This window comes from Salvelinus alpinus, chromosome 13, assembly GCF_045679555.1.
Source record: "Salvelinus alpinus chromosome 13, SLU_Salpinus.1, whole genome shotgun sequence".
In the NCBI taxonomy this organism is placed as follows: Eukaryota; Metazoa; Chordata; class Actinopteri; order Salmoniformes; family Salmonidae; genus Salvelinus; species Salvelinus alpinus.
In genome coordinates, this window is record NC_092098.1 from 50516504 (window position 1) to 50539235 (window position 22732).

General features: G+C 46.8%; 1 protein-coding gene across 1 annotated transcript in view; it reads left to right on the plus strand.

Moving 5' to 3' along the window:
• The first annotated feature begins 923 nt into the window (after positions 1–923).
• The window catches only part of LOC139536746 (peripheral-type benzodiazepine receptor-associated protein 1), a 169963-nt gene continuing 148154 nt past the window's right edge, over positions 924–22732 (plus strand). Inside the window, exon 1 of the mRNA XM_071337341.1 lies at positions 924–2407. Within this exon, the coding sequence (XP_071193442.1) occupies positions 2069–2407 (339 nt within the window). The 5' untranslated portion in view covers positions 924–2068. The remainder of the gene's footprint in view (positions 2408–22732) is intronic.

Below are 22732 nucleotides of genomic sequence, written 5' to 3' on the forward strand. Positions count from 1 at the left end.
TCACTTCCTTGTTCAATCACTTGCTCTGATCACACGTTGACATCTAGAGGGGAGGTTCTAAGGGTTCTAGATGCTGACGGACTGAGATATCGGCCAATTAAAAGTGCTATAGACTTCCTTTCAAGTCCCGTTCTGAAAACCAGATCTCTCGGCAGAGAGCCGGTGGGCGAGATCAGATCAAAATGTACATTAATATTTCAATGTTTTGTGACAGTCATTTATTACACATGTCAATCATAATTTGTTTTACTGACTTAGAAATGGGTGTTATAGATCTGTTATGTATCGTTGAAAGCAAGTTTAAGAAGTTGTAGATCGGTTCTATGTTTGCTATTTCTATGCTTCACTTTCTTAAGTTTAGTTTTTGGGTTTTATTACTTTTGGGTTTTGTAAACATCAAACAGCTAAAAATACAAATTTGTTGGTGATGGAAAAGATATTTCACAGCGGTTAAGCTGGTACAATGATTTTGTCGCATAAACTGAAATTCAGCAAACTATTAGAATTTTAGCAACCAGGAAATGGCGGAGCGATTTCTGCATAGTGCATCTTTATGCGTTTATTTCTAGCATACAGTGGCAGAAAACGATAGAGGTTGGTTGTGTGTGTGTGTGTGTGTGTGTGTGTGTGTGTGTGTGTGTGTGTGTGTGTGTGTGTGTGTGTGTGTGTGTGTGTGTGTGTGTGTGTGTGTGTGTGTGTGTGTGTGTGTGTGTGCGCTCACAGTATGCCATCGCTCTGCCTTCATCCAGCCAGCCTCCCTTCATAGCAGTGTGTGTGTGTCTCCTCTTCAATCAATAGGCAACCAACATCATTCCAGCGTCATCTCCATGGAAACCAGCTCGAGCTGTAGTCGTGATTGGCCACCTCCCAGAGGCTTTGATGTGATAGGAGGACAGAATCCCTTTCTTCCCACCCCCTCCTCTCACAAACACACACACACACACACACACACACACACACACACAGTTTGTCTTCTTTCTTCACCTAAATGTTGTTATATGGGAATCGGGGATTAGGCAGTTCATTGAGTCTCGTTGTCTGAGCAGTGATTTAGCATCAGCATCAACGAGGCAGGCAGGCAGGCACAGCTGGAGACCAGATGCATGTCAGCGGAGAGAGAGGGAGAGACTGTCTCGTCTGGTCTTGTATACCGTATAGCGGCAGTGCTTCTTCTGTACTGTGTTTGTCACAGAGAGGCAGAGTCAAGCTCCTCGTCATAGCAACGGATGGATGGACTACTGATTACTAGCCTTTCCTGTTACCGTTTTGTGGGATAAGCGACAATGACAGATCCATCCCTCTGTGGAGGACGGAGGAGTGGGGAGGCAGGAAGACGATGCAATCTCACTCAGTCAGCCAATAGCAAAGTAGGACTCTGGAATCTGCACACTTCAGTGTTCTGATCAGATCACGGACTGTAAATGCATGATCCCCGCTGGATCATTTCTATGGAAAAAGGGCTTCATTTGTTTGGAATCCATAAGAAGTGTATGTGGTGAATAGAAAATATCCCACAGGAAGTCAACTTTTTTTTTTTTGTGGAAGACGTCAGCGAGGGCATTTTTTTCAGCCCCTCTTAAAAGTTGTCATTTTAAAAGAGCAGCTCTCTGGGTTTTATCTTGAGCTGTTTTTTTTTTCTTGGTAATGACGCTCCCTTGTTGTCATGAATATTTTATTAAAGGAACAAAACAGAGCAGTACCAGCTCGTGCTATTTCTGTCACTGTTAAATCGACATCTGAGGGGTCAGAATAGCGACAGTAAAAAACTGTATTCTGTAACTGATCAGCCTGGTAATTACATCTTAACCTCAACCCAGCTTACTGATCCTATCGCTTTGGTGTCGGATACTGAACCTCAGCCCAGACCAAATTACTACCCATACCCCCCCACTCTCCCTGAAGAGAGAGAGAGAGCGAGAGGAGGGGGGGGGGGCGAGGGAGGCTGTGGAAAATAAGGGCAGAGAAAGAAGAAGTGGGTGTCAGGGTGACATTTATAATTTTTTCTCTGTTGAAGTCGACTCAGCGGCGACTGATCCGTGGTAATTACGACCCCCTCCATCACAGACTGATGTATGACCTGTGCACCAGGCCCGAGCAGCCACCGGAACCCGAACCGGAGCAGCCACCGGAACCCGAAGCGGAGCAGCCTGTGTCTACAGCGGATACAGACATGGAAGGGAGATGCCGTGGAGAGGCTGAGACCCCAGGACAGCAGAACCTAATACAGCAGGACAGGGATACTAAGACAGAGGAGCATGGTAATAATACTACAACTACCATTGGGGACTCAATGGACAAGGCAAATCTAGACACTACCTCTACCACTGTTACTGCCCCTGTGACACCCAAGAGGCACAACTCACTTTACAAGGACCTCAACGACTGCGAGGTGGGAGGGTTTCGCAAGGTAAGTCCTGGAATAAAGTATGTTATGGACCTGTAGGACACCCTAGAGCACTGAGATACCACTGCAAAGTACTGGCTGTTACATGCCTGGATGGTCTGTCATTTAGATTGAACTGCAAGTCTGATTGCTAGTCTGACGCAGGTTGCCTGCCGTTTTAAAAAATTAGCCAGTTGTCCCGGGGGCTCTGTGCATAGGACATTACAAAAGTATACTGGCAGTTAAGCCTATATGTTTGGGTTGTCAATGGACGTCCCGTCTGATCCTGCTTGAGTTCCAGTCTGACAGACAGTATGATGCAGGTTGGCTGTAGTTTTGTCCTGCTGTTTCATGTGGGTCAGTGCTATCGTAGGCAGCTCTGTTTAGCTCGTCTGTCAATGAATGAACTGACACTTGTGCTGGTACTGGTGTGGTTTGATGTGGGCCAGTACTGGTGCTGGTGTGGTTTGATGTGGGCCAGTACTGGTGCTGGTGTGGTTTGATGTGGGCCAGTACTGGTATTGGTGTGGTTTGATGTGGGCCAGTACTGGTATTGGTGTGGTTTGATGTGGGCCAGTACTGGTGCTGGTGTGGTTTGATGTGGGCCAGTACTGGTATGGTTTGATGTGGGCCGGTACTGGTGTGGTTTGATGTGGCCCAGTACTGGTGTGGTTTGATGTGGGCCGGTACTGGTGTGGTTTGATGTGGGCCGGTACTGGTGTGGTTTGATGTGGGCCGGTACTGGTGTGGTTTGATGTGGCCCAGTACTGGTGTGGTTTGATGTGGGCCGGTACTGGTGTGGTTTGATGTGGGCCAGTACTAGTATGGTTTTATGTGGGTCAGTACTGGGTCAGTGCTGGGCCAATGCTGCAGCATAGCAGGCCACCCCGTGATGTGAACACTGTTTCTATTGCAGTTACTATATTAAGCATGAGTGTTGACCTCAACCCACATTTCACACCACTGCAGAGCCTAAAGTGGGACAACACAGGATCCACTTAATGGACTTTCATTGAAAATCAATATGGGAAGTTGGGAACCTACAGGATTCCTCATGTAATTGGTCTCTACTCGCTGTACCTTCACTGTGTTTACTAGTAGGATGAGGGACTTAATGGTGATAAAGTGAGTTGAGTTACCTGGTAGGATAAACAAGAGCTGAGGGATATTTATATTATTCACACACACACACACACACACACACACACACACACACACACACACACACACACACACACACACACACACACACACACACACACACACACACACACACACACACACACACACACACACACACACACACACACACACACACACACACACACACACACACACACACACACACACACTCAGTGTTTGTACTATTTGTTATCAATGATTGATTCTGTACGTTTTGGCATCCCTTAATATCTGGTGTGTTATACTAGTAACTTTTCAGATAAGGAGCGAATTTGTATTGGATTTGAGGGTTGGCAGCAGCTGCTAAAACACATTTAGAGGAAATTGTTATCAGGACATATCCGTTTTTTTTCCCCATATAGGAATGAAATCCTGATTAGTGTTTTTATTGAACTAACCGCACTAGAAGGAAATGACATATATTTTTACACGTGGAGAGATTTATTGGGTAGTTTACAGCAAAACAACGCTTCCTGATTACAACAGCCTCAGTCACCACCACAGGGAATGAACTGGGGACGCTTTAGTGGGTACCATGAACCAAACAGACAGTGACGGGTGTATAACCCTGACCTGAGAGAGAGGGATGGAGCCACGGAGATGGAGAGATTGAAGGACAAAAAAGGAAAGGAGGGTTGGATGGAGGCAGAGAGGGATTGAAGGAGGGATGGATGCAGGGAAGGAGAGCTGGATAGAGGCTCGGAGATAGGGAATGAGGGATAGAGGAAGAGAGAGCGAGGGAATGAGGGAATGCGGGATAGAGAGGGAGAGAATGAGGGATAGAGGAAGAGATAGCGAGGGAATGAATGAGGGATCGAGGAAGAGAGGGAGGGAATGAGGAAGGGATAGGGAATGAAGGATAGAGGAAGAGATAGGAAATGAGGGATAGAGGAATCGTTAGCGACGGAATGAGGGAATGAGGAAGAGATAGCGAGGGAATGAGGGATAGAGAGAATGAGGGATAGAGGAAGAGAGAGAATGAATGAGGGATAGAGAAAGAGATAGGGAATGAGGGATAGAGGAAGAGATAGGGAATGAGGGATAGAGGAAGAGATAGGAAGGAAGGGATTGAAGGATAGAGGAAGAGATAGGGAATGAGGAAGAGATAGGGAATGAGGGATAGAGGAAAAGATAGGATATGAGGGATAAAGGGAAAGATAGGGAATGAGGGATAGAGCAAGAGATGGGGAGGGAATGAAGAGTAGAGGTAGAGTGAGGGATTGAGTAATTTGTCTGCCTTGGGAGTCCCCTGAGATGAATAGGAGACTAGCTGTGTGCAGTACGACATGCCCCCGCCCTATGACCCCACTATGACCACTCTCCCCTCCCTCCCAAATATCTGTTGAGCTGAACCATAGGCAAGGAGCACTTATTCTCTCCGTAGGGGGATGTGTCACCCAGGGTTAGAACGAAACACTGCCTAGCTGTTGCCAACCAGCCTAATGCAAACAGACTGCTCAGGTTTTTAGGGATGCGTATTTAAAAGCCCGTTGTACTGTTGGGGTCGGGAATATTTTTTAAGCAAATTATTTTATTGAGAAACAGGGGTCTCTGTTCTCTTTCGCTTACTCTGGTTACGGCGGTGCTGGCCTCTGCTGGTGCCTATCCTTCTCTGGATAGGGCGGTGCTGACCTCTGCTGGTGCCTATCCTTCTCTGGTTACGGCGGTGCTGGCCTCTGCTGGTGCCTATCCTTCTCTGGATACGGCGGTGCTGACCTCTGCTGGTGCTTATCCTTCTCTGGTTACGGCGGTGCTGGCTTCTGCTGGTGCCTATCCTTCTCTGGTTACGGCGGTGCTGGCTTCTGCTGGTGCCTATCCTTCTATGGATACGGCGGTGCTGGCCTCTGCTGGTGTCTATCCTTCTCTGGATACGGCGGTGCTGACCTCTGCTGGTGCCTATCCTTCTCTGGATATGGTGGTGCTGGCCTCTGCTGGTGCCTATCCTTCTCTGGTTACGGCGGTGCTGGCCTCTGCTGGTGCCTATCCTTCTCTGGATACGGCGGTGCTGGCCTCTGCTGGTGCCTATCCTTCTCAATGGGAGGGTCTCTGTCTTTAAGATGGGGTGGTGGGCCCTGAGTATTGTTCAGCTGGGAGGGTCTCTGTCTTTAAGATGGGGGGGGTGGGCCCTGAATATTGTTCAGCTGGGAGGGTCTCTGTCTTTAAGATGGGGGTTATGGGCCCTGAGTATTGTTCAGCTGGGAGGGTCTCTGTCTTTAAGATGGGGGGGTGGGCCCTGAGTATTGTTCAGCTGGGAGGGTCTCTGTCTTTAAGGTGGGGGGGGGGGGGGGGGGCCTGAGTATTGTTCAGCTGGGAAGGTCTCTGTCTTTAAGATGGGGGGGTGGGCCCTGCGTATTGTTCAGCTGGGAGGGTCTCTGTCTTTAAGATGGGGGGGTGAAAAAAAGGATATTAATGGAGGAGGGGGAGTTTAATAGAGGGGGGTGAAAAGGGATATTAATGGAGATGGGGGGGGGGGTTAATAGAGGGGGGGTGAAAAGGGATATTCATGGAGGAGGGGGGGTTTAATAGAGGGGGGTGAAAAGGGATATTAATGGAGATGGGGGGGGGGTTAATAGAGGGGGGTGAAAAGGGATATTAATGGAGATGGGGGGGGGTTAATAGAGGGGGGTGAAAAGGGATATTAATGGAGGAGGGGGGGTTTAATAGAGGGGGGTGAAAAGGGACATTAATGGAGGAGGGGGGGTTTAATAGAGGGGGGTGAAAAGGGACATTAATGGAGGAGGGGGGGTTTAATAGAGGGGGGTGAAAAGGGACATTAATGGAGGAGGGGGGGTTTAATAGAGAGGGGTGAAAAGGGACATTAATGGAGGAGGGGGGGGGTGGATAGGGACATTAATGGGGTGAGGGAGGGGTGGAAAGGGACATTAATGGAGTGAGGGAGGGGTGGAAAGGCATATTAATGGGGTGGGGGAGGGGTGGAAAGGGACATTAATGGGGTGAGGGACGTGTGGAAAGGGACATTAATGGGGTGAGGGAGGGGTGGAAAGGGACATTAATGGGGTGGGGGAGGGGTGGAAAGGGACATTAATGGAGTGAGGGAGGGGTGGAAAGGGAAATTAATGGGGTGGGGGAGGGGCTGAAAGGGACATTAATGGAGTGAGGGAGGGGTGGAAAGGGAAATTAATGGGGTGGGGGAGGGGTGGAAAAGGACATTAATGGGGTGGGGGAGGGGTGGAAAGGGACATTAATGGGGTGGGGGAGGGGTGGAAAGGGACAACATAGCCCCCAACCCCAAACTTCCCATAATAGCAGCTTATTATACAGGAGGCGTGAGGGAGACGGAAGGACTCTATTGTGTGAGGTGATGTTGATGAGGAGAAGGAAGGAGTCTATTGTGTGAGGTGATGTTGATGAGGAGAAGGAAGGAGTCTATTGTGTGAGGTGATGTTGATGAGGAGAAGGAAGGAGTCTATTGTGTGAGGTCATGTTGATGAGGAGAAGGAAGGAGTCTATTGTGTGAGGTGATGTTGATGAGGAGAAGGAAGGAGTCTATTGTGTGAGGTGATGTTGATGAGGAGAAGGAAGGAGTCTATTGTGTGAGGTGATGTTGATGAGGAGAAGGAAGGAGTCTATTGTGTGAGGTGATGTTGATGAGGAGAAGGATCTCAATGATAAACCTCTATTCTCTGAGTAACCTGATGACTCAGTGGTTCTCTTTCTATCTATATCTCGCTTTCTCTATCTCTTTGTCTATTTATTGTTCTCTCTCTCTATCACTCTCATGTTCTCTCTTTGTCTATCTATTGCTCTCCTCGCTCTCGCTCTCTCTTTCTTTGTCTCTATCACTCTCTCTCTCTCTCTCTCTCTCTCTCTCTCTCTCTCTCTCTCTCTCTCTCTCTCTCTCTCTCCACTCTAAATCTTTCTAGTTAATCTGTCATTCCTCCCGTCTCAGCCTTCAGCTCTGCCTGGGGGCCTCTCCCAGCCACTGTCTGCAGCGCTAACAGCTGGCTGCTTTGTGATGTATTTATGAGCATGGCAGGGTTCTATTGCAGTTTTTCAATGTTGCTTAGATTCTTCTGATGTGGGATGTTCCATGTTTTTCAATTACCCTTTTTATGCATAGCCTGTGTGTATGGATTCTTACTCCGTTGTTAATACTGGGGTTATCTATGATGTCTCTGTTGAACACAGACAGACTGTATTCCCTTCCCTGTAGAGTACACCAAGCCTCCAGAGAAATGTATGCTTTATGTTCGTATGTTCCATCGTTTTTATTACTTCTAGGCTATTTACTTTCTCCAATACGTGTCTCGTCTGATCGTGTTAGTTTTTTAATGGCCGTACGCAATGGCGTAATTACATTGTGAAAGTGTTCTGTTCTGCTGTGCATTTAGGATATTCTAGTTTCATTTTTAAAAAGCCTGCTAAAATGTGTCTCTCTTCTGTCTGCTTCAAAAGCTGTGGAGTAACCTATTAGCTCAATGGCACGCTGCTGCAGGGCACTATTCATGATTCACAGTCTCACTGCAACCGGTGTATGGGACAATAAAACATCTCTTTCACTCCTGAATCCCATTTTATTTCATGTTTTACATAGCCAGATGCTAGGCCTAGCCTAACGCCTATCTGTGTTTGTGTTTTGTACTGTATCCTGGCTGACTATAATCTCATAGGGGGTGATGCAGTCGTGGTTTATAGTCACAGTAAAGATTTAGAATCCCCAGAGGACTACAATCTAACAGTGGCTCGTAGGCTGAAAGTTAAAATTGGCAATAAACATGTCTTTCCTCAGGGCCTTGGTTGAGTCAGGGATGCAGCTAGAACAGTCTGCAGCACCCGACCTCACCTTACTGGACTCAGAAATCAAATGTCTACAGTTCGCAGACGATCTGGTGCTTCTGTCCCCAACCAAGTTGGGCCTACAGCAGCACCTGTATTTCTGCACAGATTTCATTTGATTTATTAGGATCCCGATTAGACGACGCCAATGACGACAGCTTGTCTTACTGGGGTTCCGACACATAACGAAAAAGACATTACAGACAAAATACTTTTTTCAATTTACGTACATTTTAAATACATTAACATGTTGTGTGTTTATCAGTTACACGTACCTGTCGGTTTATATACAAAACAAGTAGGTCACGCAGGGGAGCAGTCAGACCCCTTTCCCTGTTCCACATTTTATTACGTTACAGCCTTATTCTAAAATGGATTAAATAATGGTTTTCCCTCATCAATCTACACACAATACCCCATAACGACATCACAATACCCCATAATGACATTACAACACCCCATAACGACATTACAACACCCCATAATGACATCACAATACCCCATAATGACATCACAACACCCCATAACGACATCACAATACCCCATAATGACATCACAACACCCCATAACGACATCACAATACTCCATAATGACATCACAATACTCCATAATGACATCACAATACCCCATAACGACATCACAATACCCCATAACGACATCACAATACCCCATAATGACATCACAACACCCCATAACGACAAAGCAGAAACAGATTACTAGAAATGTTTGCAAATGTATTAAAAATAAAAACAGAAATACCTTATTTACATAAGCTATGAGACCCGAAATTGAGCTCAGGTGCATCCTGTTTCCACTGATCATCCTTGAGATGTTTCTACAACTTGATTGGAGTCCACCTGTGGTAAATTCAATTGATTGGACATGATTTGGAAATGCACACACCTGTCTATATAAGGTCCCACAGTTGACAGTGCATGGCAGAGCAAAAACCAAGTCATGAGGTTGAAGAAATTGTCCGTAGAGCTCCGAGACAGGATTGTGTCGAGGCACAGATCTGGGGAAGGGTACCAAAACATTTCTGCAGCATTGAAGATCCCCAAGAACACAGTGGTCTCCATCATTCTTAAATGGAAAAAGGTTGGAACCACCAAGACTCTTCCTAGAGCTGGCCGCCAGGCCAAACTGAGCATTTGGGGGAGAAGGGCCTTGTTCAGGGAGGTGACCAAGAACCCGATGGTCACTCTGACAGAGCTCCAGAATTCCTCTATGGAGACGGGAGAACCTTCCAGAAGAACAACCATCTGTGCAGTACTCCACCAATCAGGCCTTTATGGTAGAGTAGCCAGACGGAACCACTCTTCAGTAAAAGTCACATGACAGCCCGCTTGGAGTTTGCCAAAAGGCAACGAAAAGACTCTCAGACCATGAGAAACAAGATTCTCTGGTCTGATGAAACCAAGATTAAACTCTTTGGCCTGAATGCCAAGTGTCACGCCTGGAAGAAACCTGGCACCATCCCTACGGTGAAGCATGGTGGTGGCAGCATCATGCTCTGGGAATGTTTTTCAGTGGCAGGGACTGGGAGACTAGTCAGGATCGAGGGAAAGATGAACGGACCAAAGTACATAGAGATCCATGATGAAAACCTGCTCCAGCGTGCTCAGGACCTCAGACTGGGGCGACGGTTCCCCTTCCAACAGGACAACGACCCTAAGCACACGGCCAAGACAACGCAGGAGTGGCTTCTGGACAAGTCTCTGAATGTCCTTGAGTGGCCCAGCCAGAGCCTGGACTTGAACCCGATCGAACATCTCTGGAGAGACCTGAAAATAGCTGTGTGGCAACGCTCCCCATCCAACCTGACAGAGCTTAAGAGGATCTGCAGAGAAGAATGGGAGAAACTCCCCAAATACAGGTGTGACAAGCTTGTAGCGTCATATCCAAGAATACGCGAGGCTGTAATCGCTGCCAAAGGTGCTTCAACAAAGTACTGAGTAAAGGATCTGAATACTGATGTAAATGTTATATTTCTTTTTTGTGGGGGGGGACTGTTTTTGCTTTGTCATTAGGGGATATTGAGTGTAGATTGAAAACCAATTCAATCCATTTTAGAATAAGGCTGTAATGTAACAAAATGTGGAAAAAGTCAAGGGGTGTGAAAACTTTCCTAATGCACTGTATCTGTTAGGTGAAATACTGCAGTGTACCTTCACAGCAGCAACGTTTGAGGGAGGCTGATCAGTGGATTTTTATGATCAGCTTTGAAGAGTAGCCGAGGTTATGAGGGGTTTAACAGGGTTGGGCTATGAGGCTGTTTGATGACTCCTGAGGCAGACACTAAGGGATGGGACTATATTAGCCCCACCCCAGTGCTGTTTCCTGAGCCCCCCACCACACACAACCCTCTCACACCCACTGTGTTCATCAAACAGAATCCATCTACCTCATATTCTGAAGAATAATCTCATGTTTCTTTAAATCATGTCCCTCGCTTCCCCCCCTTTATCAATCTAATTCATTCCGCTTCCCTCGCCCCCCCCCCCCTTTTTATCAATCTAATGCATTCCGCTTCCCTCGCCCCCCCCCCCTTTATCAATCTAATTCATTCCGCTTCCCTTGCCCCCCCCTCCCTTTATCAATCTAATTAATTCCGCTTCCCTCGCCCCCCCCCCCCCTTTATCAATCTAATTCATTCCGCTTCCCTCGCCACCCCCCCCCCTTTATCAATCTAATTAATTCCGCTTCCCTCGCACCCCCCCACCCCTCCGTTTATCAATCTAATTCATTCCGCTTCCCTCGCCACCCCCCCCTTTATCAATCTAATTCATTCCGCTTCCCTCTTCCCACACTGGGTCACTGACTAAAGAGGCAGTTGTTGGTGTCAGTCTTAGTGAGAGGTGGAAGTTTGTCTTTAGGTGTCTGCACAGATGACAGAGCAGCAGTCCTTGGTGGGGTATCTGGTAAGATGACAGAGCAGCAGTCCTTGGTGGGGTGTCTGGTAAGATGACAGAACAGCAGTCCTTGGTAGGGTATCTGGTAAGATGACAGAACAGCAGTCCTTGGTGGAGTATCTGGTAAGATGACAGAACAGCAGTCCTTGGTGGGGTATCTGGTAAGATGACAGAACAGCAGTCCTTGGTGGGGTGTCTGGTAAGATGACAGAACAGCAGTCCTTGGTGGGGTATCTGGTAAGATGACAGAACAGCAGTCCTTGGTGGAGTATCTGGTAAGATGACAGAACAGCAGTCCTTGGTGGGGTATCTGGTAAGATGACAGAACAGCAGTCCTTGGTGGGGTATCTAGTAAGATGACAGAACAGCAGTCCTTGGTGGGGTGTCTGGTAAGATGACAGAGCAGCAGTCCTTGGTGGGGTATCTGGTAAGATGACAGAACAGCAGTCCTTGGTGGGGTATCTGGTAAGATGACAGAACAGCAGTCCTTGGTGGGGTGTCTGGTAAGATGACAGAACAGCAGTCCTTGGTGGGGTGTCTGGTAAGATGACAGAACAGCAGTCCTTGGTGGGGTGTCTGGTAAGATGACAGAACAGCAGTCCTTGGTGGGGTATCTGGTAAGATGACAGAACAGCAGTCCTTGGTGGGGTGTCTGGTAAGATGACAGAACAGCAGTCCTTGGTGGGGTGTCTGGTAAGATGACAGAACAGCAGTCCTTGGTGGGGTATCTGGTAAGATGACAGAACAGCAGTCCTTGGTGGGGTATCTGGTAAGATGACAGAACATCAGTCCTTGGTGGGGTATCTGGTAAGATGACAGAACAGCAGTCCTTGGTGGGGTATCTGGTAAGATGACAGAGCAGCAGTCCTTGGTGGGGTATCTGGTAAGATGACAGAACAGCAGTCCTTGGTGGGGTATCTGGTAAGATGACAGAACAGCAGTCCTTGGTGGGGTATCTGGTAAGATGACAGAACAGCAGTCCTTGGTGATCTAAACTCACAGCACCTGTCTTGATGCCAAATGGCACTTCTACGTTTGAGCTCCCACTCAGCTAGCAGAAGGTGAATTAAGCTAAATAAACAAACGGTAAGGATATAAATCAAATAATTAATCAATCTATGGGGTAGGTTTTGGATTAGGATTTGATTTGATTGATAATAGTTTGGTCTGACACCATTAATTGTCTACTGTGGAGCAGCACGCAACCAGAACCAGAGCCAGTCAGAACAGAGCCAGTCAGAACCAGGGCCCTAGGAACAGAGCCCTAGGAACAGAGCCAGTCAGAACAGAGCCAGTCAGAACCATGGCCCTAGGAACAGAGCCCTAGGAACAGAGCCAGTTAGAACCAGAGTCCTAGGAACAGAGCCCTAGGAACAGAGCCCTAGGAACAGAGCCAGTTAGAACCAGAGCCCTAGGAACAGAGCCCTAGGAACAGAGCCAGTTAGAACCAGAGCCCTAGGAACAGAGCCCTAGGAACAGAGCCAGTCAGAGCCAGAGCCCTAGGAACAGAGCCCTAGGAACAGAGCCAGTTAGAACCAGAGCCCTAGGAACATAGTCCTAGGAACAGAGCCAGTTAGAACCAGAGCCCTAGGAACAGAGCCCTAGGAACAGAGCCCTAGGAACAGAGCCCTAGGAACAGAGCCAGTTAGAACCAGCAGTCCTTGATGGGATACAGAAGCCGCCAAGAACAGCAGCCCTAGGAACAGAGCCAGTCAGAGCCAGAACCCTAGGAACAGCAGCCCTAGGAACAGTAGCCAGTTAGAGACAGAACAGCAGCCCTAGGAGCAGAGCCCGGTAGGATGACAGAGCAGCAGTCAGAACCAGGGTGCCTGGGAACAGAGCCCTAGGAACAGCAGCCCTAGGAACAGAGCCCTAGGAACAGAGCCAGTCAGAGCCAGAGCCCTAGGAACAGATGCCCTAGGAACAGAGTCCTAGGAACAGAGCCCTGGGAACAGAGCCAGTCAGAGCCAGAGCCCTAGGAACAGAGCCCCAGGAACAGAGCCCTAGGAACAGAGCCCTAGGAACAGAGCCAGTTAGAACCAGAGCCCTAGGAACAGAGCCCTAGGAACAGAGCCAGTTAGAACCAGAGCCCTAGGAACAGAGCCCTAGGAACAGAGCCAGTCAGAGCCAGAGCCCTAGGAACAGAGTCCTAGGAACAGAGCCCTAGGAACAGAGCCCTAGGAACAGAGCCCTAGGAACAGAGCCAGTTAGAACCAGAGCCCTAGGAACAGAGCCCTAGGAACAGAGCCAGTTAGAACCAGAGCCCTAGGAACAGAGCCCTAGGAACAGAGCCAGTCAGAGCCAGAGCCCTAGGAACAGAGCCCTAGGAACAGAGCCAGTTAGAACCAGAGCCCTAGGAACATAGTCCTAGGAACAGAGCCAGTTAGAACCAGAGCCCTAGGAACAGAGCCCTAGGAACAGAGCCCTAGGAACAGAGCCCTAGGAACAGAGCCAGTTAGAACCAGAGTCCTAGGAACAGAGCCCCAGGAACAGAGCCCTAGGAACAGAGCCAGTCAGAGCCAGAACCCTAGGAACAGAGCCCTAGGAACAGAGCCAGTTAGAACCAGAGCCCTAGGAACAGAGCCCTAGGAACAGAGCCAGTCAGAACCAGGGTCCTGGGAACAGAGCCCTAGGAACAGAGCCCTAGGAACAGAGCCCTAGGAACAGAGCCAGTCAGAGCCAGAGCCCTAGGAACAGAGCCCTAGGAACAGAGTCCTAGGAACAGAGCCCTGGGAACAGAGCCAGTCAGAGCCAGAGCCCTAGGAACAGAGCCCCAGGAACAGAGCCCTAGGAACAGAGCCCTAGGAACAGAGCCAGTTAGAACCAGAGCCCTAGGAACAGAGCCCTAGGAACAGAGCCAGTTAGAACCAGAGCCCTAGGAACAGAGCCCTAGGAACAGAGCCAGTCAGAGCCAGAGCCCTAGGAACAGAGTCCTAGGAACAGAGCCCTAGGAACAGAGCCCTAGGAACAGAGCCAGTTAGAACCAGAGCCCTAGGAACAGGGCCCTAGGAACAGAGCCAGTTAGAACCAGAGCCCTAGGAACAGAGCCCTAGGAACAGAGCCAGTCAGAGCCAGAGCCCTAGGAACAGAGCCCTAAGAACAGAGCCAGTCAGAACCAGAGTCCTGGGAACAGAGCCAGTCAGAACCAGAGCCCTGGGAACAGAGCCAGTCAGAACCAGAGCCCTAGGAACAGAGCCCTAGGAACAGAGCCAGTCAGAACCAGAGCCCTAGGAACAGAGCCCTAGGAACAGAGCCAGTTAGAACCAGAGCCCTAGGAACAGAGCCCTAAGAACAGAGCCAGTCAGAACCAGAGTCCTGGGAACAGAGCCAGCCAGAACCAGAGCCCTGGGAACAGAGCCAGTCAGAACCAGAGCCCTAGGAACAGAGCCCTAGGAACAGAGCCAGTCAGAACCAGAGCCCTAGGAACAGAGCCCTAGGAACAGAGCCCTAGGAACAGAGCCAGTCAGAACCAGAGCCCTAGGAACAGAGCCCTAGGAACAGAGCCAGTTAGAACCAGAGCCCTAGGAACAGAGCCCTAAGAACAGAGCCAGTCAGAACCAGAGTCCTGGGAACAGAGCCAGTCAGAGCTAGAGCCCTAGGAACAGAGTCCTAGGAACAGAGCCAGTCAGAACCAGAGTCCTGGGAACAGAGCCCTAGGAACAGAGCCAGTCAGAACCAGAGTCCTGGGAACAGAGCCAGTCAGAGCTAGAGCCCTAGGAACAGAGTCCTAGGAACAGAGCCCTAGGAACAGAGCCAGTCAGAGCCAGAGCCCTAGGAACAGAGCCCTAGGAACAGAGCCGGTCAGAGCCAGAGCCCTAGGAACAGAGTCCTAGGAACAGAGCCCTAGGAACAGAGCCAGTTAGAACCAGAGTCCTAGGAACAGAGTCCTAGGAACAGAGCCCTAGGAACAGAGCCAGTTAGAACCAGAGTCCTAGGAACAGAGTCCTAGGAACAGAGCCCTAGGAACAGAGCCAGTTAGAACCAGAGTCCTAGGAACAGAGCCCTAGGAACAGAGCCAGTCAGAGCCAGAGTCCTAGGAACAGAGCCAGTCAGAACCAGAGTCCTAGGAACAGAGCCAGTCAGAGCCAGAGTCAACCCTCCACTGGCTGGGTCCCGCTGCTCCGTTTTCCATGTGAATACAATAAAACATGTTATCTGATTAAGCCTCCCTCCTCTCATCTGGGTTGTGTTGCGTCAGTCACAGCTCAGGCCAAGGGACTAATGAGTAGAGAAATCGATTCTGGATTGGCTCGGCAGCGTTTCAGTGGGCCTTTTCTATTGATCCATCTGACTCCCTCCCTAGTGCTCTCCTCTGATGCTCACTTTGGCAGAAAAGCTGAAATTAAATAGAAAAGCTGAAATTGAATAGAAGAGCTGCAATTGAATCGTAGAGTTGATTAAATTCTTGTCTCTTACTTTCTTTACATAGGTCTTGCCTTAAGCTAAGGTCTTCCTCTAGGAATATAGGGAATATAGAGAATATAGAGAATACAGTGAATATAGTGGATATAGAGAATATAGAGAATATAGTGAATATAGTGAATATAGAGAATATAGTGAATATAGAATATAGTGAATATAGAGAATATACTGTAGAGAATATAGTGAATATAGTGGATATAGAGAATATAGAGAATACAGTGAATATAGTCGATATAGAGAATATAGTGAATATAGAGAATATAGTGAATATAGAATATAGTGAATATAGAGAATATACTGTAGAGAATATAGTGAATATAGTGTAGTGAATATAGTGAATATAGTGAATATAGAGTATATAGAGAATATACTGTAGAGAATATAGAGAATATAGTGAATATACTGTAGTGAATATAGTGAATATAGAGAATATAGTGAACCTGACCTGTTCACCGGACGTGCTACCTGTCCCAGACCTGCTGTTTTCAGCTCTCTAGAGACAGCAGGAGCGGTAGAGATACTCTTAATGATTGGCTATGAAAAGCCAACTGACATTGACTCCTGAGGTGCTGACTTGCTGCACCCTCGACAACTACTGTGATTATTATTATTTAACCATGCTGGTCATTTATGAACATTTGAACATCTTGGCCATGTTCTGTTATAATCTCCACCTGGCACAGCCAGAAGAGAATATAGTGAATATAGAGAATATAGAGAATATAGTGAATATAGAGAATATAGAGAATATAGTGAATATAGAGAATATAGTGAATATAGTGAATATAGAGAATATACTTTAGAGAATATTGTGAAAATTGTGCTTCTACACCTGCATTGCTTGCTGTTTGGGGTTTTAGGCTGGGTTTCTGTACAGCACTTTGAGATATCAGCTGATGTAAGAAGGGCTTTATAAATACATTTGATTTGATATAAAGAATATTGTGAATATAGTTAATATAGAGAATATAGAGCATATACTGCAGAGAATATTGTGAATATAGTTAATATAGAGAATGTTGTTAATATAGTGAATATACTGTAGAGAATATTGTGAATATAGAGAATATTGTGAATCTTTTTTGTAATTTTGTTTCTCTCTAAATAAGCTTTGTTGAACAATTTAAAGGTCAATACACTGCATTTTAAACAGTCAGGAATAATCTAATGAATTCTTCCAAGTATAAGCCTTTAATTAAATAATGTAATTGTTTTATCAAGATAGTTTAACCTGCTTTTTTTGTTGTTGCAGAAATCACCGATTTGGCTTTCAAATCTACAAAAATGCTATTTTTGTTAGAAAAACAATGAACATAACCATGCCCATATTACATCCACTAATAATTACCAAGTTCTTGTGTAACAGTATAACTTTAGACCGTCCCCTCGCCCCGACACGGGCGCGAACCAGGGACCCTCTGCACACATCAACAACGGTCACCCACGAAGCATCGTTACCCATCGCTCCACAAAAGCCGCGGCCCTTGCAGAGCAAGGGGAAACACTACTTCTAGGTTTCAGAGCAAGTGACGTAACTGATTGAAACGCTATTAGCGCGTACCCGCTAACTAGCTAGCCATTTCACATCCGTTACACTTGTATCAGACTTTATAGACAATGTATTAACACAGGTCTCATAAACAATCTCTCAAGCCCACGTGCTAGTGAGTAGCTAGCTAATCTTCAGAAAGTATTCATACCCTTTTAACTTACACATTTTATTGTTACGGCCTGAATTCAAAATGGAGTAAATAGATTGTTTTTCTCACCCATACCCCATAATGACAAAGTGAAAATATAATTTAAAAATCTTTGCAAATTTATTGAAAATTAATGACAGAAATATCTAACTTACATAAGTATTTACATCCCTGAGTCAATACTTTGTGAAAACACCCTTGGCAGCAATTACAGCTGCGAGTGTTTCTGGGTAAATATGTAAGAACTTTCCACACCTGGATTGTGCAACATTTTCTCATTGTTCTTTTCAAAATTAATCAAGCTCCAGAGCGAGAGGGGGAGAGAGATTCCTCCTCCCCGTTCCCCCACTCTCTCTCCCCCTCTCTCTCTCTCTCTCTCTCTCTCCCCCCCTCTCTTTCCCCCTCTCTCTCCCCCCCTCTCTCCTCTCCCCCCCCCTCTCTCTCTCCCCCCCCCCTCTCTCTCTCTCTGGTGTCTCCCTGCTGCTCCTGTTCTCTTGTACCCTCATCGTGCTGAGTGAGACTACAGTCTCAGTCAAACCATGTTTCTATATCTCCCGAAGTGCACCTGAACCTCAATAAAGACACTGCCTTCTGTATCATCCTAGGAGGTAGTCGAGTCTGTAACTAGGAACATCGCAGCAGGATGCCAGCTGTAGGACAATACACTGGTAATATTTGATAGTAGTCCTGAAGTCTGTTTTCCGTCTCCTAGACGATGAACATGGAATTAACATACGGTATTTGGGGGAGGGTTTCAAAACATCCTCGAGGACCCCCCCCCCCCCCCCTCCCCAACTCCTTGTGGACTGTTTGAAATGTGATTGAGGAGCTGACAGTTGAATTGTGATTAACATGATGTACCTCCCTCATCTCCGATACACACGGAGACTCCTCCAAGGAGTTGATTTATTTTGTCAACTTCCATCAAAAAGCATCAAAAAGCATCAAAATAGTTTTATGCTCTGCTTATTATCAGGCTTATTTACCAGTTCAAGTCAGACGTGAAACAAAAGAGCAGAGGTGAATGTCATTTTAAATTGTTTGAAGATTTGATTTTAGTGTAAATGAAGTGTAAATGAATAATGAAAAATGTCCAATTTCCCACACCCAGTGGCCTTTTTCTATGTTGATGGTTTGTTTATCCCATAACCCTAGCCTCTAGCCTGGTTATGCCATAACCCTAGCCTCTAGCCTGTTTATTCCATAACCCTAGCCTCTAGCCTGTTTATTCCATAACCCTAGCCTCTAGCCTGTTTATTCCATAACCCTAGCCTCTAGCCTGTTTATTCCATAACCCTAGCCTCTAGCCTGTTTATTCCATAACCCTAGCCTCTAGCCTGTTTATTCCATAACCCTATCCTCTAGCCTGTTTATTCCATAACCCTAGCCTCTAGCCTGTTTATTCCATAACCCTAGCCTCTAGCCTGGTTATGCCATAACCCTAGCCTCTAGCCTGTTTATTCCATAACCCTAGCCTCTAGCCTGTTTATTCCATAACCCTAGCCCCTAGCCTGGTTATTCCATAACCCTAGCCTCTAGCCTGTTTATTCCATAACCCTAGCCTCTAGCCTGTTTATTCCATAACCCTAGCCTCTAGTCTGTTTATTCCATAACCCTAGCCTCTAGCCTGTTTATTCCATAACCCTAGCCTCTAGCCTGTTTATTCCATAACCCTAGCCTCTAGCCTGTTTATTCCATAACCCTAGCCTCTAGCCTGTTTATTCCATAACCCTAGCCTCTAGCCTGTTTATTCCATAACCCTAGCCTCTAGCCTGTTTATTCCATAACCCTAGCCTCTAGCCTGTTTATTCCATAACCCTAGCCTCTAGTCTGTTTATTCCATAACCCTAGCCTCTAGCCTGTTTATTCCATAACCCTAGCCTCTAGCCTGTTTATTCCATAACCCTAGCCTCTAGCCTGTTTATCCCATAACCCTAGCCTCTAGCCTGTTTATTCCATAACCCTAGCCTCTAGTCTGTTTATTCCATAACCTTAGCCTCTAGCCTGTTTATTCCATAACCCTAGCCTCTAGCCTGGTTATTCCATAACCCTAGCCTCTAGCCTGTTTATTCCATAACCCTAGCCTCTAGCCTGGTTATTCCATAACCCTAGCCTCTAGCCTGTTTATTCCATAACCCTAGCCTCTAGCCTGTTTATTCCATAACCCTAGCCTCTAGCCTGTTTATTCCATAACCCTAGCCTCTAGCCTGTTTATTCCATAACCCTAGCCTCTAGCCTGGTTATTCCATAACCCTAGCCTCTAGCCTGTTTATTCCATAACCCTAGCCTCTAGCCTGGTTATCCCATAACCCTAGCCTCTAGCCTGGTTATTCCATAACCCTAGCCTCTAGCCTGTTTATTCCATAACCCTAGCCTCTAGCCTGGTTATTCCATAACCCTAGCCTCTAGCCTGTTTATTCCATAACCCTAGCCTCTAGCCTGTTTATTCCATAACCCCTAGCCTCTAGCCTGTTTATTCCATAACCCTATCCTCTAGCCTGTTTATTCCATAACCCTAGCCTCTAGCCTGTTTATTCCATAACCCTAGCCTCTAGCCTGGTTATTCCATAACCCTAGCCTCTAGCCTGTTTATTCCATAACCCATAGCCTCTAGCCTGTTTATTCCATAACCCTAGCCTCTAGTCTGTTTATTCCATAACCCTAGCCTCTAGCCTGTTTATTCCATAACCCTAGCCTCTAGCCTGTTTATTCCATAACCCTAGCCTCTAGCCTGTTTATCCCATAACCCTAGCCTCTAGCTTGTTTATTCCATAACCCTAGCCTCTAGTCTGTTTATTCCATAACCCTAGCCTCTAGCCTGTTTATTCCATAACCCTAGCCTCTAGCCTGGTTATTCCATAACCCTAGCCTCTAGCCTGTTTATTCCATAACCCTAGCCTCTAGCCTGGTTATCCCATAACCCTAGCCTCTAGTCTGTTTATTCCATAACCCTAGCCTCTAGTCTGGTTATTCCATAACCCTAGCCTCTAGTCTGTTTATTCCATAACCCTAGCCTCTAACCTGTTTATCCCATAACCCTAGCCTCTAGCCTGTTTATTCCATAACCCTAGCCTCTAGTCTGTTTATTCCATAACCCTAGCCTCTAGCCTGTTTATTCCATAACCCTAGCCTCTAGCCTGGTTATCCCATAACCCTAGCCTCTAGTCTGTTTATTCCATAACCCTAGCCTCTAGTCTGTTTATTCCATAACCCTAGCCTCTAGCCTGTTTATTCCATAACCCTAGCCTCTAGCCTGTTTATTCCATAACCCTAGCCTCTAGCCTGTTTATCCCATAACCCTAGCCTCTAGCCTGTTTATTCCATAACCCTAGCCTCTAGTCTGTTTATTCCATAACCTTAGCCTCTAGCCTGTTTATTCCATAACCCTAGCCTCTAGCCTGGTTATTCCATAACCCTAGCCTCTAGCCTGTTTATTCCATAACCCTAGCCTCTAGCCTGGTTATTCCATAACCCTAGCCTCTAGCCTGTTTATTCCATAACCCTAGCCTCTAGCCTGTTTATTCCATAACCCTAGCCTCTAGCCTGTTTATTCCATAACCCTAGCCTCTAGCCTGTTTATTCCATAACCCTAGCCTCTAGCCTGGTTATTCCATAACCCTAGCCTCTAGCCTGTTTATTCCATAACCCTAGCCTCTAGCCTGGTTATCCCATAACCCTAGCCTCTAGCCTGGTTATTCCATAACCCTAGCCTCTAGCCTGTTTATTCCATAACCCTAGCCTCTAGCCTGGTTATTCCATAACCCTAGCCTCTAGCCTGTTTATTCCATAACCCTAGCCTCTAGCCTGTTTATTCCATAACCCCTAGCCTCTAGCCTGTTTATTCCATAACCCTATCCTCTAGCCTGTTTATTCCATAACCCTAGCCTCTAGCCTGTTTATTCCATAACCCTAGCCTCTAGCCTGGTTATTCCATAACCCTAGCCTCTAGCCTGTTTATTCCATAACCCTAGCCTCTAGCCTGTTTATTCCATAACCCTAGCCTCTAGTCTGTTTATTCCATAACCCTAGCCTCTAGCCTGTTTATTCCATAACCCTAGCCTCTAGCCTGTTTATTCCATAACCCTAGCCTCTAGCCTGTTTATCCCATAACCCTAGCCTCTAGCCTGTTTATTCCATAACCCTAGCCTCTAGTCTGTTTATTCCATAACCCTAGCCTCTAGCCTGTTTATTCCATAACCCTAGCCTCTAGCCTGGTTATTCCATAACCCTAGCCTCTAGCCTGTTTATTCCATAACCCTAGCCTCTAGCCTGGTTATCCCATAACCCTAGCCTCTAGTCTGTTTATTCCATAACCCTAGCCTCTAGTCTGGTTATTCCATAACCCTAGCCTCTAGTCTGTTTATTCCATAACCCTAGCCTCTAACCTGTTTATCCCATAACCCTAGCCTCTAGCCTGTTTATTCCATAACCCTAGCCTCTAGTCTGTTTATTCCATAACCCTAGCCTCTAGCCTGTTTATTCCATAACCCTAGCCTCTAGCCTGGTTATCCCATAACCCTAGCCTCTAGTCTGTTTATTCCATAACCCTAGCCTCTAGCCTGTTTATTCCATAACCCTAGCCTCTAGTCTGTTTATTCCATAACCCTAGCCTCTAGCCTGGTTATTCCATAACCCTAGCCTCTAGCCTGTTTATGCCATAACCCTAGCCTCTAGCCTGTTTATGCCATAACCCTAGCCTCTAGCCTGGTGGCTCCTGGGATAACTATCTCCGTACGTGCTGTCCTCTTCCTGCGATTAGAAACCCTGTTATCAGATCATTCACTGCCTTCTAAACATCAGGGGACAGGAAATGTTTGTCTATTTTGGTCTTGATTTGAAGGTTTTGGTTTGTACTGTAGCTGGAGGGAGATTCTTCTTTCTTAGACTGACCGTCCCACACAATCTCCAAGGTGATTCACGGCTGGAGCCTGTAGGTGTTGGTGGGGTTGGCAGGCTATACGGAGACAAGAAAGGTTAAGATATTTTTCTATTTTCTCCAACAGACAGTGATTATTCCCCATAGACTCTTGTTTAAAACCTATGTTGTTATTCCACCAGTCCTCTCACAGTCTGTTGTTATTCCACCAGTCCTCTAGGTCTGTTGTTATTCCACCAGTCCTCTAGGTCTGTTGTTATTCCACCAGTCCTCTAGGTCTGTTGTTATTCCACCAGTCCTCTCACAGTCTGTTGTTATTCCACCAGTCCTCTAGGTCTGTTGTTATTCCACCAGTCCTCTCACAGTCTGTTGTTATTCCACCAGTCCTCTAGGTCTGTTGTTATTCCACCAGTCCTCTAGGTCTGTTGTTATTCCACCAGTCCTCTAGGTCTGTTGTTAT